We start from the raw sequence: 19,713 nt of genomic DNA, 5'->3' as shown, positions 1-19,713 counted from the left end.
AAAAAAAAAAAAAATTTAACCTTTTTTTTTTTTTTGACAAGAGAAATAAATCTTGAATGAAAAGCATGTGGCACTTTTTTTTTTTTTTTTTACTGTTGAAAGAAGTATTTTTTTTTTATTCATGCAAAAATCACCATACAACCCATTATTCACGTTTTGATCAGAGCAGGTGGACAGGCTGCTTACTGATTTGAAGTAGCAGCATATTTAAATGAAAATTTAAAGCTTTCCTGGTTTAAGAACCCTTAAATAAAGTCACACTTCCTTAGAGTTCAACCCTGAAAAGAAAGTTGTTGAACAAAAAAAAGAAAACTACCAAAGATACAATACTCAGATCAGCACTGGTATCAGTATAGGTGCAACTGGTTTGAACCACATAAATACCACTACTTTCTCAAAGTGCTACATATCCTATTACCATATGGAGTTGCATTTCTCGCAGTGATTTATGTGGGAAGCAACTCCTTTGACATTGATTTTTTTTTTCTTTTTTTCCCAATCTATATAGAGAACATACTTTATTTTCTGTTAGACAAATACTGTCTGCTATTAATTGTGCTCATTTTTTTATTGCATAAAGTTATAACACCTATTTGAAATTCTGGTTATAAACAGTACCACAGAGGCAAATATATTATGAAGCAACACCTGCCTTTAGCTGCATGCAAACTGAAGGCCACTGGAAGTTTACCCCATGAAGTTCAGCTGTACCATGGCAATAGCATTTAAAGATGGGAAGAACAGATGAGGTGGAAAAGGAGGAAGGCTTTGTGGGTGGATACTTACCCATGAAAGGTCTAGAACCATGTATCATTTTACTGATATGCCCAACTAGAAAAAGTCCAAAAGGACTGGTAGGACAGGCTACAAAAAAGTCAGTTTGTCCCTTACAACAGGCATTTGTAAGGGCAATCTCTAGAGAAGCTCCACAGTCTGTAGACACTCAGGAGCCTATCAGAAAAAGGAAGAGCAGTCTCTTTCCTTTCCCTCAGACTCTCTCTGCATTCATAAGGTAAATGAAATTCAGAGCAGCAAAACCAGCATGGCAGCAGTGCACCTACAGCTATAGCTCCTAAGCATGACAGTATCTGGATACATTATGACCTTTGATGTACTTATGTGTACAGGAGTTTCCTTAAATAATTATTAAGTTTTAATCATAATACATTTACAAATGAACAGCTGAGACTCTGATTTTGCAATTACTTTAAGTCAACCTCAGCACCAACTTGGCTGATTCCCAAAAAAGGATTATCAGATTCTCCTACCAGTTCCAGCCACGTATTTTTGTCCCCACCTAGTCCAAGCACCATGTTAACAATACCAGTGAAAGCTTCTTACTCGGTTAGTTTCCAGATGAATCAATTTTCTGATCCAGCTTATCATGTGGCCAGCTAAATGCTAGTTCCAACAGAAATGGGCGATGAAAATGCATGGAAACAGGTAGGAATACCACCCCTTTGCAGCCATCACCTGCATTTAGGTCAGTTTAAAGCAAACGCAAAAACTCCATTTAAAGCCTAGAGAGGTTGAAAGGTCTTCCAACAGCTCTTTGGGAAGCCTACAGCAAGACACATGCTTCTCCAATTCCAGTCTACTGCCTCAACTATATCCCATCAGTGTCTTAGGTTCCCACTGTAAATACACATTATCCATTTGAATGACTATGATATTGTGTAAGACAACACAGACTAAAATCCTGTCCTGAGAAATCAGATTTTTTAAGAAAGACAAGACAAGACACAATGGAAGACCCAGAGGAAGGGGAAGTTACTTTTTTTTGTTCTTTTAACTATATGCATTCCTACCATTCAAAGGACTGGATGTGTTAGGGTCTCACATGCTTTTTTCAAGACTTGAGATTTAACTATTTTTAAATAATCTTACTACGTTAAGTCACTAAAAACCACATAGGATATTTAATTGTAAGGGAACTACCATAATAGAGAATGCGCAACACAAATATTGAAGAATTATGACCTCCCTAAGGAATCATGCTCAGTGAGTCCTACTACAGCTCACTGTCATTCTTCCACAAGATTCTGAAGAGGTAGTAAAATAATAAACAGTAATGTACAATCAAAAAATCCATATTTTAAATCTCTTTAAATATTAGCTCACTCTGTCTAGAAACAGCAGGCAAGATCTCAAGTTACAAATTAACAAAAAGTGCCTCATAGGAAGTTCTTAAAAGGAAAAGGACTTTTAAAAGTTAACTCAAACCCTTTTCTAAAGATAAGCAAAAGCACTAAAATAAGAAAATGATGTAATATACTTTTACAAACCTACTCTAAATTAAAAGCAGTAATGCTGAGATAAGATAGGTGAACTCTCAAAGAAAATAATAGAAACGGATGAGACAATTCCATCTGTTGGAAAGAAGAAATGCAAGACTGACTATACAGAAAGACATCTGACATCGCCAGAATTAGTTTTCTTTTTCCCTCTTCTCAACTTCTGGCACAAAAGGCACAGAGGAAACCATTTTCTCAGTGATTGAAAAACTGGTCTCAATCAGACAGCAATGTTCAACACGACACCTTCCTTGGTTCTTACAGCTTTACACAGCAATAATTCTCACTTCATCTCCAGTTTTAATGCAATATGCTGAGAATAAAAAACTGGGAAATGGTAGATTGTTATAAGATACAACAGGAATAAAAGGTTATTACAAACAGATTAGTCCAGAGTGGAAATGACACAGGCTAAGCAGGAGGCATGGATAATCTGGGTAAGTGCCATGGAAAAATAAATATCATGATTGGACTTAAGGCAAATGGAAGCAGTTCAAATTGGCTTCCTCCAATTCACTGCAGAACATGTGATGCCCACATGTCCATTTCCAACAAACCTCACCATAAAGAAACAAAGGCCAATACTGTGAAGCGTTGAAAAACACATCTACCACCAGCTTCTTCCATACCACAGCAACATGAATTATTGCAGCTGCCTGATAAGCATGAAAGAAGAGTTTGGGGTTTTTGGGGGTTTTGTTGGGGTTTTTTTGGTTTGTGGTGCTTTTTTGGTTTTTGCTTTTTTTTTTTTTGGAAGAGAGCTACCAGCATTTATCTGAAGCACACCAACCTGTCCGTAAGTGCTGACCTTACAAAGAAGAGCAAATTTTATAAAATGCAGGTTGCAGTATTACAGTTGGTCTCAGGGCATGGCTGTGGCCAAATGCAGTAACTCCACTCAGCCCACTTCCCCTGTCCATCTACATGCTCCTACAACTTCTCCTGGCTCAGTTCTAGCAGGCTTCTATCAGGTTAACTTTTCACAAGATCAGTTCCTTTTACCTCGCCATGTGAGGCCACAAAAATACTAGTGTTTGCTTATCAGAAAATTCAGAAACTCCTAGTTAAGGACAGGCTGTCTCTATAACCAGCAGTCCACACACAAACTGATTTAAACTGATAATAAAAATCACAGCCTCGCAGCAATAAGTGATCATGTCATTGCATGAATGTAAGGAAAACTTTTGGTAAGTGTAGTCCTAGAGAAAGGATCTCAAAAAACAGCTATTCTTAAGGGTTAAGATTAGCTTTATGGCAAAGTGTTGTTAATCTACTTGTTAATAAAGCCATGTATCAGCAGAAGGTAGATTATGATCAAGTAAAAACTTTGCAGCTTAAAGGATCTTCCACCAGAAACAACTCTTTTACACGACAAATTTGAGATCATGGCTTGATTAGCAAACATGGAAGATATTTCAAAAGCATGTTACCAATTTTTAGCAAAAAGCAAAATCACAACTACTACAGCAGAACAGTGCCAATCTTTATGCCTCTATTACAGATTTAAAAAAAAAAAAGAGGACTTTAGAAACAAACAGAAATAATAAAGACAGATATTGCATGAAGAGGAGAGATTGAACAAAGCAGTTAATGGTTTGAATTAAATTCAGACAGTGGTAGGACATAAATACTTTATCACTACAGGACATCATACATGCTGCAGTCAATGGGGGACACAGGAACACAGCTGTTAAAACATATCACTGCAGCTTCAGAGTAGGAGATTGAGTCTTGCTCTAGAACCACAGTGAAGCCCTCTTTAATTAGCTCTACTATAAATTCATAACTGCTCATCCCAGCAGAGCAATCAAAGGCAGATGCAAACACTGTTAGCCACATTAACCCTGGCTACTGCAGACTACTGCAATCGACATGCTTTTAGCCCTGCTGGATGCATTAAGTTATCTAAGCTTGAGTGATTTTTGACTTATCAGCAAATTCCTTGCTATTTCTAACGGCTGTATCACCATGTTTTAGGGCAACCTTGAGGACATCTGTATTTTTTCCTCCTTTAAAACTACTTGAAAACACTCCTTTGATGAAAACTCAGAGAAAATACAGAAGTTTCACTTTTCATCATTAGCAAAAGCAAAAAAGGACTCTGATATCGAATATGTGAGGCATTCTGTAATCCTTACGTGAATAAAGCATTAGACCTACTGGGCTGGCAAATGGTCTTGACCTTTGAGGCTGAAACCAAGTATGACAACTGTAGGTTTTGTTGAACTCAGGTTTGCAGCAGAAAAGTTAAATAGCATTGATGACACTTACACAGTCAAAAATACTAAAACAGGAATACTTAAAGAGAAGAAACCTGTTGTTTTTTCCCCCAACATGAAATTCCATTTTGCACCTCCCACTTCTCATTCTTTCCCAGCTGAAACTAGTACAATTCTCTGGAGTAGCTAGAGTGTGGTTAAGCAGAGGAAGCTATGCTTGTCTGCATGGAATCTGCTATTTCCTCTCTGCCAAAACACTTGTTTAAAGAAGTCATGTAATATTTCTATTAAGCTGTAAATGCAGTTGACAAGGAAATGGCCTACTGGCAGTGCATTACCTTTGTGGCAGTGCCAACCAGCCTACAGCAAAATAGTGCACATGGTAATTTCAACATGCATTCCCAAGTAACAAAATTGTGCCTTACATAAATACCACAGAACTCCAGCAACATCTAGAAAAAGCAATGAAAATTTGCCCAAGCTTTCATGCTTGCCTGTATCAATTCTGTGTCATAACTAAAACAAAGTAGGAAAGCATCTACATATGTCCAAAAGTCTTGTGAAGCTATATCATATGACACTGGGAAAACTATTGCAACTTAAATCTGTGTATTTCTTGTTAACCACTGTAACAACTCACCAATAAAAATTAAGAAAAACTGTAGGTATCAAATATACAAAAGAGTACTAACTGCATACAAGCCCTTAAAAACCATAACGTAATTCATTAACAAGAACACATGTTCTATGTAATCCAGAATTGTTGTGTTAAATTACTTTGGCCTTTGATAGCATTCATTTGATTACAAGAATTAAACAGATTCACAAGCTTTCAAACTCAATGACTTTTGATTTATAAGCAGCTATTGTTATGTGTATAAAAATCCTCTCTGATAATGTAGTCCCTGCCTTTCAACAGCTAGTACTACTACATATAATGATGCTAAAATGAACTCAGATGTAATTAAGACATTTTCATAAAAAGTACAACCAAAACCCCCAGCATGATCAAATGTATAATTTGTAATCAATAGATCTTCAAAATATTTTTAAATGTGAATTCATCTTAAATTAAATTCCCATCAAAAACAAGCTTCAGAGATACTTATTTTGTTCTTAGCTTTCATCTGAGTATTTTCAGTTTGAAAAATAATTTTAAAATTGTTAATTACACAGAAAAAAAAAATAATATGGTACAGGAAAATTCCTAAGTTTTGCTTCCAAAATTACGTAATGCTTCTAATTGCAAAACACTCACTAGCTTTAACTGAGCTGCACATTGCCATAAAACTTCAGGAAACATCTCTGCTCCAAAAAGCACACATGAACAAAAATCAAGAACCCCACAAACAAAAATCAAGAACCCAACAGCACTAAATACACTTGAACTCATACATGGGTCACCTTACAGTAATCATATATGAACAGTACCTTCTCTTTGAACAGTGGTGGCTTCTTTATATTAAGATCCTGATATATGAGGCACCAGCAAAAGAAAACTGAATACGATAATCTAGTAAGCATGCCGTTTTTGCAGCAAATCACAAAGATGAAAAAAATCTGCTTTTAGCAATATAAAGTGCCTTATTAATACCAAATGGGCCTTAGATATAAACAATTCAAGAACAGAGTATTTATTGATGCTCAGTGCAATCAGTGTAGCTATTCTATAGCTCATTTCAAAAAAAAAAAAAAAAAAAAGCATGACTAACAGTGGCAACAGTTATTCCTAGATAAACATTGTTCACCATGAACTTCTCCAAGTAATTCCTTTATAACTGCTACTTCTCATAAAGCAACTAGTTCTATTTACATTTTATTTTGCAAAAACTAAACTAATTCAGCAACAGACTTTAAGATTCAGTAATAAATAAAATCTGTCAGGGGTTACTAATATTAGCAGTGCTCACATAGGACAATTCTGAATCCTTCTTTAGGTCACCTTTACTTCAAAACTCCCTCTCAAAGGAGGATGGCTTCTTGGTTATGGAACTCTCCAAGTGCAAGTACAGTATGGAATAGGATCTAGGATGTTGCCTTCAAGTCAATTAAGCACTTACTGCTTTAGCTTTCTCTCAAATGGAGATAAAAGCATCCTGAAACCTTACAGAGATGTGTCAAAACACAGGCAAACTGCAGTAAATAGGAAGCAAGACAGCAAGTAAAAATCCTTAGTCTTAAAATCCTTGTCCATAAATGCACAGTTCCATGATTCCAGTATCAGGTTTTTGAGCTTTTGGGGCTTTTTTTGTTTTTTTAATATAACAAACAAGAAAACACCACCATAAACACTTACCCTCATTGGATGAATATCAGCATATGGAGGCTTTCCTTCAGCCATTTCTATTGAAGTGATACCAAGGGACCAGATGTCTGCCACGCAGTTATAGCCAATCTCTTGTATTACTTCAGGAGCCATCCAAAACGGAGTTCCTATAACAGTATTACGTTTTGCCATTGTATCCTGTAATTATATTATTTATGCGATTAAAACAGTGATACTTATTTTCAGATTCTTTTGATATTAATTCTATATTTGAAAGTGAAATTAGCCACCCAAAGGTCAAGTGGTAGTGACTTCCAATTAAGACCAAACAGATTCAACCCATCGGCCTACAGAAGCCAAACAGGTGACAATGATCATAAACCTCAAACAAAAGTTTAAAGTGGGATCATTAGGCACTTAAAGTACACTGGGTTACAAAAATAAACAACTAAAAACTAAATAGCTTTGCAACACATTAAATACTACTCATAATAAAGAATGTTAGCTCTACCATTGCCACTAGTCACTCCTCAGACACAAAATTCAAGGCAGAAGAAAAAGACAAAAGTAAAAGAACATGGTTAGGAGCACTAAAGCATTTTTAAATCATCTTTCCACAGGTACTTACTGTTAACTGGCCAGCCACACCAAAATCAGCTAATTTTGCATGTCCCTCGGTGTTAAGAAGGATGTTTCCAGCCTTTATATCTCTATGTATTTTTCTCATAAAGTGCAAGTATTCAAGTCCTTTAAGAGTAGATTTCAGAATAGTTGCAATTTCATCTTCTGTTAGCTGCAAGAAAACATAGAACCATTTTCAGGTATACACATAGAGTCTATTTAAAACTATTTAAAACATGATCATTCCATAATGATTATTTTAAATAATACAGACAACATACCTCCGCTATTTTAACACAGGAATATGCCCAATAGCATTTACAATTCAAAACTCTGATCTACTAACTTGATCCATATAGCTAGATTCTTTCATGTCTACAGTCCAATTAGAGCAAGCAAGCTATCAAACTAGAGAAGGGGCTGACACAGATCAGATGACAGAATATGCAATATTCTCTTGCCTGTCAATCAAAAGTTACTATTCTTTAGATGCTGAGATCCTTCATAAAGACTGCTGCACAGTTTCTACAATATACAGCTAATACATTTATCACTAAGATCATACACACTAATTGCCAAGTTATGCATTACCTTTGTTAAAACAAAGGTAATGGCGGTCACCACTGGACTAGATGGCACACACCAGAATACTTCCCTGGAAAAAGAGATAGCCCTTTCTCTAATGTGGAAGGCTAAAGCTATTTGTCAAACATCCATGCCCTTAAGTTCTTTACACAGTTTGCCCAACAAACTAGCACAGTCCTACATTTGGAAGGAGATTAAAGGAATGCCGTGTTTTCTTTATTTCTTAAATTCCTACATACAAAATGCCTGCTAAGTCTAAAACTAGTACTATCAAGCTTTTGTCCACCAGCTATTCCTGATTGCACTACTATTAGTTTCTCATTGCCAGCAATTTACAAGCTAGAGAGGATGAATTACAAGCTTCTTTGCAAGAACAAAAACAAAAAAACAAACAAAAAAAAAGAAAACAAACCACAAAACAAAAAGCAGGGAATAAAGGTGTACAGAAAATAGCCAAATAATTACTTATCACAAAGTTTGCAAAAAATATATTCATTAGGGATCGCTTGCTACTTATTATCTATAGGGAGATAATATAGCATACAAAACTACAAATGCCCAAACAGTTCCCAACTAGTTTACCAAATTTTACTGAAGTCTGTCAAGTAAGCCATTCCTTTTAAGGCTAGTGCCTTCATTTTATATGGAATGTAAATAAATGCTAATTTTTGAAAATAAATATTTCTCACTCTGCCTGTGCTCCATACTGACACAAACTTGTAGAACTACACCCATACAGATGGGACCCCACTGACCTTCCCAAAACCCTACTCAGCCTTGAAAAAGGACAACTAAGATGTCAGGGTACTCTTATGCTGGAAGGTGCCAGTAACTATTATCACTTGTTCCTTTAATTCTAGACAATTACAGAAATGATCGAGAATGGATGCCAATCAGATGCTACAGGCTTTTTCTTACACCATTCTTTTCTTGTTGCCAACTGATGCAGAGAATGAACGCTCACTGAACTTTTGGGTTCTTTTTAAATTGACTGCATCACTCGACAATTACTAGATGATATCCTCATAGGAAAATACAAACAGATTGAATATATGGCTCTTCAATTTCAGCCACAAATACCGTATATTTTAAGCATCTACCAACAATGTTAATTAGTTTGCTGTCTGTGCAAAGATTTCGTGTTAGTTCTTAACAGTTAGTAATCTAGTAATTAGATAATCCACATGAGCTATGCTATAATATAGCACATTACTATCACACTATAAAGTTGTACAATTGAACTATCAGAAATCTTAACATAGCTGGCCCTGAATATGTTTTATAAGACAAGCCACATTTTAGTAAGCACAACTACCACTATGTGCAGCCTGTTAATATCCTCTGGTCTCTAAAAACCATATTCCTTTACATAATGCTTACCAGTGCATAATACTATCTTATACAGGCATGCTGAATTTTTAACAGGTTTCTTCATGTTCTTTAATAACAGCATAGCCTTCAGCTACTTCTGAGAATTAAGGTAGAAGAGTTGAGGCTCTTTAGAACTTCAGAGTTCCTGAAGTCAACAATACATTTTGCACAGTTATACCCAGCTCTCTTTCACATCATGTTTGCTGTTTATTTTTCAGTCAGAATGAATGGAAAGGTACTCTCAAATTAGTCAAGTAACTGAATACAAACTGAGAAAGAAAACTGAAAATTTGAAGAGTAAGAAAAAAAAAATCACAACAGGGATATTTACTGAACTCTGTAAAAGCATCACAAAGAAAACACTAAGAACTCTTGCTTGACTTTTTTTTTTTAAGCTGACCAGACAAACTTCAGTTTTAAAGCTAAAAAAAAAAAAAATTACCAATGATTAAACACCTAATATAAATAAAGAGGTACTGTAGACTGGGCAGTCCAAAATGCTTCTCTTATTTACTACTTCAATATGTTGCAGAATTCATATACTATCACAAATGATACAATAAGCTGCAAATATCAACTGGCAACAACCTGACAGACATTTCATTACCAAAGAAAATACAATACAGTAAAAAAAATAATTGACGTATATTTTCATTTATCTGCTTCATAAACTACATGGACTACTAAGTCATCAGTTAGCACAGTTGTTTATCTTCTTTGCTTTAGATCAAGGTAATAGGAATCCATAAGCTCCTGAACAAGGCTTATAAGAGAAACAGTAAGAGTGAACCTTTTGCAGGTACCAGACCGCCCTGAGAACACTTCTCAGATTTTCATCAACATTTATTCTAGAATAAAAAACACACAGACAATTCATTCCATGTGATGCAGTTTCTCAAGGAAATACAAAGAAACTATTCATGCAACTGAAATGCTGTTCAATTACAGTACCTCGATGCTGTATTACAAGAACTAAGCAAATGAACTTGACATACTCTTAGAAATGCAAGAAACTGCAAAACTGAGAATTAATACTCTAATTTGGCTGCAACACTAGGTTGCATTTTTCCCTTCTTTCTCTACTTTTCCAATCCTACACAGAAATTAAATTAAGCAATAGCAATTCCTTCCAGTTTCAGTTTTGAAAGTGTTGGTACATATCCGCATCTCTCTCCAAAACAACCACCACCAAAAGCCCACAAGAAACAAAAACCCCACTCATAATCATTGTAAGCCAACAGTATGACTCAACAGAAAGGAAAAAATGATTAGTCAGCAATATTATCTGCACTTGAGTTGCTCATAACAAGTTTTAATTCTTTAACAAACAGAACCACTTCCCTATTCCAGGTTCTATCCAGTCTCATAAAACCTGGGCGTGGAGCCCAAGGGCACAGTTACACATACATTTATTTAAACAGCAGAGCCAAGCTCCAGTCCCTCCTTTCACTGCAACCTACAGCAGTAATTCCCACTGTGTGTCAGCCCTTCCACTGAACAACTGTAACTGACTCTAGTTAAAAATAAACCTGTCTGCCAAATTATTTTTCCAATAAATCAGTCCCCTGATTCAATTCATGGCACAGTCAACAAGGATGTAGCAGAGTAGGAACTGCTCCAATTGGCATTGCTTTCCAAATAAGTACATGTGTTGCTGTACCTAAAGAGTCCCAGTGATTTTATAAGCCTTTCCCTATGCAAGTAGAGGACGAAATTGGTGGTGGCATTAGCTCCATGCTCCACAGCAAGCAGTTACCGCCTCTGCTGCACATTATGCATTCCTTGCCTGTCATTTATCTCCAAGATCTTTCAGTGTTTCTATTCATGACACTGCTCAAAGCCTTTATTTGTGCTACTTTATGCTGACTGCTATGCCGCTTCAAAGGATTGTATGCCAGGAGAACTGAAAACCCTGTTACACACAGCTCAAACAAGACAGCTTTCCTGTCATTGCACCAAGGGTAAAACCATCTATGTGATCTGAAGTCAAGCAAGAAGGGACTTTAAATCAACTATAAGATAAACTGAAGTATGGTCAGGAGGATATCTGGAGAAACAGATAATCCTCATTATGTGAGCTAATAATTTTGTGGTGAAGTACACTAAAACTGATTATCTTAAGACTCACGCTACAGGCAATTTAAGCTCTGGTTATTAACAAATACTGTATCATGAACAGTTTATGACATGCTGAGTGTAACACTTTCTGCCAGAGCTTTGCCAAATCCACCCCTGTTCAGAAACAATACAATGTCCTGAATCTCCAAAGACTTCCATGCAGTTAATCCTGAACACAAATCAAAAAATGATCCCGAAAACTGACAAATGTATAGCAAGACAGGCATACAACTTACTCCCTGCTTTCACCTAGAAACAAGTATTATAAGAAATTGTGCTTAGAAGGCTTTGCAGAGAAGGTCTCTCTTCAGTATGTTGTGCTCCTAAGGAGGTAAATCCCTAGCTTTAGTTCTTAAAAAATTAGTGGTTAAGCCACATGGAGATCTTTGGATCAGCTCTAGATGGAGAAGTGCTTTTGCAGCTGCATGGCAAAATCCAGCTCTCAAAAGGAGAGGGGAACAGAACACCCGTACCAAAAGGTTGACGAAGAAGCTATGGACTGAGAATCAGGCAAACCAGAAGAGAGTGAGTTCTAGAGTACTGCAGCCTGATACACCACCTGGAGACCATCAGTAAAGGAAAACTCTAGCCTGGCTACATGTTACAAAAGTAAGAAGTATTTAAGTAACATCAAAATACACACAATGGTCAGAAAAGCCCATAGAAGTGAATGTTACCTATAAGAAGTAAACAGAGAACACAAGTAGTATTTGTCAGGAACAGCAGTAACAGGGAAGCACAGGGGAAAAAGAAGGGAAAACAGGCTTATTCTGCCCTAAGTGTTGAGAGACACATCAATCCCAACTCCAGATGTCCTAGATCCATCCCCTTGCGCTTCATAAAATGTGCATATGTATACATACATATATATAATCATCACCTATATAACACAATGCAGTCACTGAAGTCACTCCTGGTTATATTATTGCTAAACACAGCCAAGTATATGCATAATAATACACAGACAAAATGTTTAGCTCTAATATAATATTTAGAAGGATGCAATGAATTTCCAGCCTTACTCAACAAGTCAAGAAAGTACACTCACCTTCCCTAGACAAAATTACCTTTTCAGAAAATAATATTCTGCCGTATTGAACTTTACCATGCACAACAAAAAAAGACTTTAAAAAAAACTTTCAAAATTATTAATTTCTTGGGGATTGTGCAATTTAACTTTTTGCAGAACATACACCACCTATGCATACCACTGAAAACACTTACACAAATACGAAATTCTCAAAAAAATTACTTCTAAAACCACAAACATTATTTAACTATGGCAGTATGGCAGCTGAGCCACACATACACCATTTCTTCCCTTACTGGATGCACAAAGCACTGTACAAAAAGTTCTAGTTACGTTGTTTCTGTAGACCAAAACTGCCTGTTGCAGATGTTTTTGCACAACATTAATGGTATTTAAGTATTTTGTATGCTGCAAAGAAGGCAAATGGTATCCCAGGCTGCATTAGGAGCAGTGTCACCAGCAGGTCAAGGGAGGTGATCCTTCCCCTCTGCTCAGCACTGGTGAGGCCACACGTGAACTGCTGGGTCCACTTCTGGGCTCCCCAGTACAGGAGAGACATGGGTATATCAGAGAGAGTCCAACAAAGGGCCATAAAGATGATCAAGGGACTGAAGCATCACTCCTCTGAGGAGAGGCTGAGAGAGCTAGGACTGTTCAGCCTGGAGAAGGGAAGGCTCATGGGGGACCTCATCAATCTGTACAAGTATCTGAAGGGAAGGTGCAAAGAGGACAGAGCCAGACTCTTTTCAGTGGTGCCCAGTGACAGGACCAGAGGCAATGGGCACACACTGAAACACAGGAGGTTCCCTTTGAACATCAGGAAACACTTTTTTACTGTGAGGGCAACCAAGCACTGGAATAGGTTGCCAAGGAAGGTTGTGCAGTCTCCCTCCTTGGGGACATTCAAAAGCCTTGTGGACATAGCCCTGGGCAGCCAGCTCTAGATGGCCCTGCTTGAGCAGTGTGGTTGGACCAGATGACCCACAGAAGTCCTTTCCAACCTCAACCATTCGGTGATTCTGTATTAGTATCATTTACAACTAAATCGTTCCGTACAGCAGGACTAGGTGCATTTATGCCAATTTGAATAAATCAAGGGTGGCTGGTTTGTTTGTTTGTTTTAGTTGACTGGTCTACATTTAAAGCTTGCCTTTACCTTTACCTTTACCCCAAAATAAAGGAATTGCAAAGTATTTTGCTACTAAGGAATATCCAGTAAGTTAGTTGACTGTCTGAACAAAAGGCAAGTATGGGTTCTTAAGGAGATAAATCCCTAGCTTTAGTTTTTGAAAAATTAGTTACTGAGGTCCCTGCTAACTGGAAGCTACCCAATGTTACTCCAATTCACAAAAAGAGTGAGAAGGAAGACCTGGGAAATTACAGACCTATTAGTCTAACCTCAGTTTCTGGAAAAATTATAGCGAAGATCATACTGGGTACTACTGCAAGGCATTTAAAGAACAATGCAATCATCCAGCACAGCTGACATGGGTTCAAAGGGAAAGTCCTGTTTAACTAATTTGATATCCTTCTATGATAAGGTCACCTGCCTAGTGGATGAAGGGAAGGCAGCAGATGCAGGTTTTTTGGATTTTAGTAAGGCTTTTGATACTGTCCCTCACAGCATCCTTCTGGACAAGTTGTTGTCCTGTCTTCAGCTGGGATAGAGTTAATTGTCTTCCTAGTAGCTGGTACAGTGCTGTTTTGAGTTCAGTATGAGAAGAATGTTGATAACACACTGATGTATTCAGTTGTTGCTAAGTAGTGTTTAGTCTAAAGTCAAGGATTTTTCAGCTTCTCATGCACAGCCAGCGAGAAAGCTGGGGGGGGCACAAGAAGTTGGCACGGGACGCAGCCAGGGCAGCTGACCCAAACTGGCCAACATGGTATTCCATACCATGTAACATCACATCTAGTATATAAACTGGGGGGATGGGGGTGGGAGGGAAATCGCTGCTCGGGGACTAACTGGGCATCGATCGGCAGGGGGGGAGCAATTGCACTATGCATCATTTGTATATTCCAATCCTTTTATCATTGCTGCTGTCACTTTATTAGTGTTATCATTATCATTTTCTTCTTTTTATAGTCTATTAAACTGTCTTTATCTCAACCCACGAGTTTTACTTCTTTTCCCGATTTTCTCCCCAATCCCACTGGGTGGGGGGGGAGTGAGTGAGCGGCTGCGTGGTGCTTAGTTGCTGGCTGGGGTTAAACCACGACAGTTGTCCAGCTGTAGGATGAACAGGTACACAGTGTGCTGGGTGGAGACCTGGCTGATGGGCAGGGATCAAAGGGTTGTAGTGAATGGGGCTACATCTGGCTGGCAACCTGTCACCAGTAGTGTTCTTCAGGTTTCAATTCTAGGGCCAGTTCTGTTCAGTATTTTTATCAATGATCTGGATGCAGGAGTTGAATGCACCATTAGTAAATTTGCTGATGATACCAAACTGGGAGGTGCTATTGACTCTCTTGAAGGACAAGAGGCCTTGCATAGCGATCTAGATAGATTGGAGCATTGGGCAATCATCAGTGACATGAAATTTAACAAATCCAAATGCCACATTCTGCACCTGGGACGGAGTAACACCAGGCACAAGTACAAATTAGGAGAGGAGTGGTTGGACAGCAGCCCTGCAGAAAGGGACCTGGGGGTGCTGGTCAACAGCAGGCTCAGTATGAGTCAGCAGTGTGCCCTGGCAGCCAAGAGGGCAAACTGCATCCTGGGGTGCATCAAACACAGCATAACCAGCCCGTCAAAAGAGGAGATTATTCCACTGTACACAGTGTTGGTGCAGCCTCACCTCGAGTAGTGTGTGCACTTCTGGGCCCCACAATTTAATAATCACGTGAAGGTCCTTGAATGTGTCCAGAGGAGGGCAACAAAGCTGTGAAAGGGCTGGAAGGAATGTCCTATGAGGTGCAGCTAAGGACTCTGGGTTTGTCTAGTTTGGAGAAAAGGAGGCTGAGGGGTGACATCATTGCTCTACAACTTTCTGAGGAGGGGAAGTGGAAAGGGAGGTGCTGATCTCTTCTCCCTGGTATCCAGGGATAGGATGCATAGGAATGGTTCAAAGCTGCGCCAGGGGAGGTTTAGACTTGACATTAGGAAGCATTTCTTTACCGGGAGGGTGGTCAAACACTGGAACAGGCTTCCTAGAGAGGTGGTCGATGCCCCAAGCCTGTCAGTGTTTAAGAGGCAGTTGGAAAAGGCTCTCAATAACATGCTTGAACTTTTGGTCAGCCCGCAAGTAGTCAGGAAGTTGGACTGGATGATTGTTGTAGGTCCCTTCCAACTGAAATATTCTATTCTGTTCTATTCTATTTTTTCCCCTGTGATGAGCATAGCAGTTAACACCATTTGGATTTTACAATGCATTCCATCATTCTAATCTTGTATTAAAAGGACGTATCCCTGAAAATATATTACCTAAATGCATCAGTGGCTTATGTCTTCATATATACAAGAGACGAAAAACCTGTTTTGTTGGGAAACATAACACACTTTTTTCTTTGTAAACACAACAAAACACAATGTATAGTTCTTCTTTACATCATGTAGAGACTAGATGGCACATAAACTAATGTAAGCCTGATGCAATTTGGGGGAACAGATAAGGCAGATACACTTTTTGAGCCAAGCAATTGTTAGATGCAACAAGGAACCAAAGTGTACAAAAACAGATCCAAAGCTTCTCCAATTATTCATTTATTCACAAAGTCTTACAAAACCACAAAGAAACTCTTAAAATCCATATCAGAATACTTCCTATTTATGCCTCCTCCTTTCTTTACCCTAAACCACAGGCTCTCCTCATAAGGATAGTTAAAAGTCACTATGTAGGTAGCGTAGTGCCTGTGCCCCTGCAAGTGACATTCAACTTACAAGGGAAACAGCTAAGTACAGAATCAGCCCATAATACACCTTGTCATAGCACACAACTTGCCATCTACTTAATATCCAGTACTCTCTAGTTCTAACAGTAGTTTGATGTTGACACACAAGCAGTGCCATTGATAACTACCACACAGAACAATTAAAAGAAACAAAATTATTTAGTATTTTAATACTAGGAATATGTTACAGTCAATGTTGCTATCCTGGTCTGGATGTATGGTTCTTATACCATACTAATCCTGATCAAACCATATAGGTATTACATTTCCTGTTAAAACAGTTGGTTTATTTTATTCTAAGCTTTTAAACACACAGCATCATTCTTCCACCAGTATAGCATGCTCTATACCTTGCACCTTAGTATAACTTCACAGTCATTATCTTTCTACTTTGTTTCTGATTTGCAGTTGTGTCAAGATCCTCATTTAAAATCCTGTGGAACGTTTATCTGCTTGATATCTTTGGCTAGTTCTAATTCTGTATGTTGTGTCCCTTTGATGGGTTGGTGCTACCCTCTAAATACGAGTCAGCCATGAAGCAGCTTCAAATCCTTCATCATCAAAACCATGTGCAAGTCATATATAAAAATGAATATGAATCATAAAGGTGAACAACTCTACAGCCTACATAAAAACATTAGCCACGAAGCCAATCTTTAAAATGGAAATTTGGAGCAAAGCAGATCGTAGCAAATCCACATGTTCCACATCTATTAGGAGACCAGCTAATCCACATATTTATGTCTAACTGGCTATGGATGCCACGCATAAGGGAGACTTAAGGGTGCATTTATACAGTCTATCACACACTACCTAATCCATGCAGCTGTTGGGACAACTCATCTACAGGTTCTCTGCTCACAGTCATTCTCCTTCCTGAGGGTGCCTGTGAAGGGGTCTGGGTCAGCTGAATTGCTTTTAATGCTAAGTCCATTCCCAGCTGCTCTTTTACACTAAGTAATACATGCATATTAAGCCTGATGCTTCCAGGAAGTATGAGATTACTGCATCTGAACAGTCTGATTAGGTCAAGCACACTCGGTAAGTCCACTCTCAGCAAATAAAGGTGCCATGGTATAATCATTCTTCCACCAGAAGCTATGAAGCTCAGACATCACTGATCTTATCATAATCACATACCTCTCTTAGTCTTCATTTATGTAAGGACAAGGCTGGACTTAAAATTAGGCTGAGATGCAGGAGAGACGAGCAAGTGAGCAGGAAAGAAGAGATGACAGTTACTGCAATACCCTTCCCGCTTGTAATATTTGAAGTATAACTTATGAATTAAGACAGAAAGCTTCAGAGGGAAAAAGAGTTGTTATGGTTGCAACTCTAGCCTGAAGTCAACATTAGATTCTGGTTCCCACTGCCTGCTACAAACTTCAGCAAGACTACAGTCTCCTGAAGCTGCTTTTCTTGAGCTTCACTTTCAGAGCAATTACATTTCAGACTTCTTTTTTTAAAGCAGATCTGCATGTTCTGTGTGGGGACATTGCTCTTCAAACAAAATCACAGCCTATGTCTTGAGTGAGATACCAAATCATGACATCTAAATTACTCATGATGACAAGGTTTGGTCTAAGACTTTCAGTAATAGTCTCAAACTAATAGAGATAATCCCTTCTTCCTCCTATATTATAACTAAGGGGACATCTCAATATTATGGCAATGGACAGAATAAGAACTCACTACCATTGCAGAATTACCAGTTTTACTGAAGTATAACAACTTAGGCATAGGATCATATGAAGGAAGTGAGGCAGCAACTGTCATTCTTCTTACTGAGCCCAAGTCATTCTGCACATAAAATAACTTTTGTTTCTTGAATATAATATGCAACAGACCCCATCTTTTCTTCTCCTTAAATTAGCATTTTTATACAGGATAATTCAAGATAGTGCTAACAAATCAGAGTCTTCTACCTGTAGTTTGAAATTACTATAGCCTAGCAGCAACACAAGATTATCTAAAATGTATCTAGTGGCTTGTATGGAAAACTATTTCAGGAAACCTCAGGCATCTCCCATGGTCACATGCTTAACATTAGCAAGCACTAATAAGTACACATAGAGAGACCAAGAACTGATTAGAATATGGAAGTCAGACTCCTTAGCCTTTATTCTTCACTACCAAGTTCCAGCTTGCTATAAGACATATCTATGAAATACTAAGCTGGCTAACCAGATGTTGAGCACAACCTTGGAAGTAATACAGAACAGTATAGAGCCTCTTCAGCACTGTACTAAGTACAGGTAACATGGGAAAACAGATTTTAACTATGATTCAGTAGCACAACAACGTGCATTTGTCATGTCTACACACAGTTGTGATCAATTTAGTTAGTTTCGTTCTTCAAATCCCTTTTTGACAAAGCACTGCGAATAAGGTCAAGAACCTCAATGGAAGATGGAAGTCCTAACCACACGTCAGTTAAAACAATACAACCACATGCCTTTCGAACAGGAAACACTTGAGTTGTCACTATCTAAAAACAACTTTACCATTATATAAAACATATTTGCAAATAGATCAGTTGGCTCACAAACTACGCACCTGTTCACACCATCCCCATTGGCCCTGACAGCATCATCAAGGGAGATCACCTTGGTGATCATCACCTTGAATAATCTGTATTAAGTGAACAAGGGTCAGTGTGGTGGTCTTCTTGATCCTCCCAGACAAGGGGAAAGCCTCAAGCAGAAGCAGATGCATCTGCAGATCACCACCTTCCAGCAGGCCTGCTAACAGCAGCAAAGCATTAGTGTTTTTATGAACACAGGATCCTCAAAGGAATGAGAGCTACTGGGGAGAAACAGGATATACCTGACAAAGGAGGTCAAGAGTATCTTTGCCAACAGGCTTGCTAACCTAGTGAGAAGACCTTTAAACAAGGTTCACCAGTAAACAGAAACCAAAGCCTTCAGATAAGTGGAGGAACAGAGAATGGGGAAACACATATCGGACAGGGTTCCAGAAGAGGTTTTCTCACTCCCTTTAAGAGAAAGTAGGGCAAACAGGGGTACATCTGAAACCCTGTGTACAAAAGTATACAGCCTGTGATGCAAACAGGAAGAACTGCCAGCCTATGCACAGCTATGTCACCAAAAGAATTAGACACAGTGGGATAGCTCACACAGCCAGCATACTGTGAGAGATGGAGGCAGGCTCCTCACAAGCAACAAGCAGGAAGGATAGGCAGGGTTGAGCTCTACACAAACATGCAGCTCTGCTATGGAACACTTACACTTGTTGAGAGTTTATAGGTCACAATCAGAAGGGTAGCCCAAAAGGTGGATGCCATCATAGCAT

At 38.4% G+C, this 19,713-nt stretch overlaps 1 protein-coding gene across 1 annotated transcript in view; it reads right to left on the bottom strand.

The window, feature by feature from the left end:
• Nucleotides 1-19,713, bottom strand: part of STK3 (serine/threonine kinase 3) — a 144,937-nt gene that overhangs the window by 104,005 nt on the left and 21,219 nt on the right. Inside the window, exons 5-6 of the mRNA XM_010577064.1 lie at nt 7,408-7,572; nt 6,810-6,977 (exon numbers count right to left, since the gene is read on the bottom strand). Coding sequence (XP_010575366.1) covers nt 6,810-6,977; nt 7,408-7,572 — 333 coding nt within the window. The remainder of the gene's footprint in view (nt 1-6,809; nt 6,978-7,407; nt 7,573-19,713) is intronic.

This window comes from Haliaeetus leucocephalus, unplaced genomic scaffold (assembly GCF_000737465.1).
Source record: "Haliaeetus leucocephalus isolate CR32 unplaced genomic scaffold, Haliaeetus_leucocephalus-4.0 Scaffold555, whole genome shotgun sequence".
In the NCBI taxonomy this organism is placed as follows: Eukaryota; Metazoa; Chordata; class Aves; order Accipitriformes; family Accipitridae; genus Haliaeetus; species Haliaeetus leucocephalus.
This window is presented reverse-complemented; position numbering and strand designations above follow the sequence as displayed.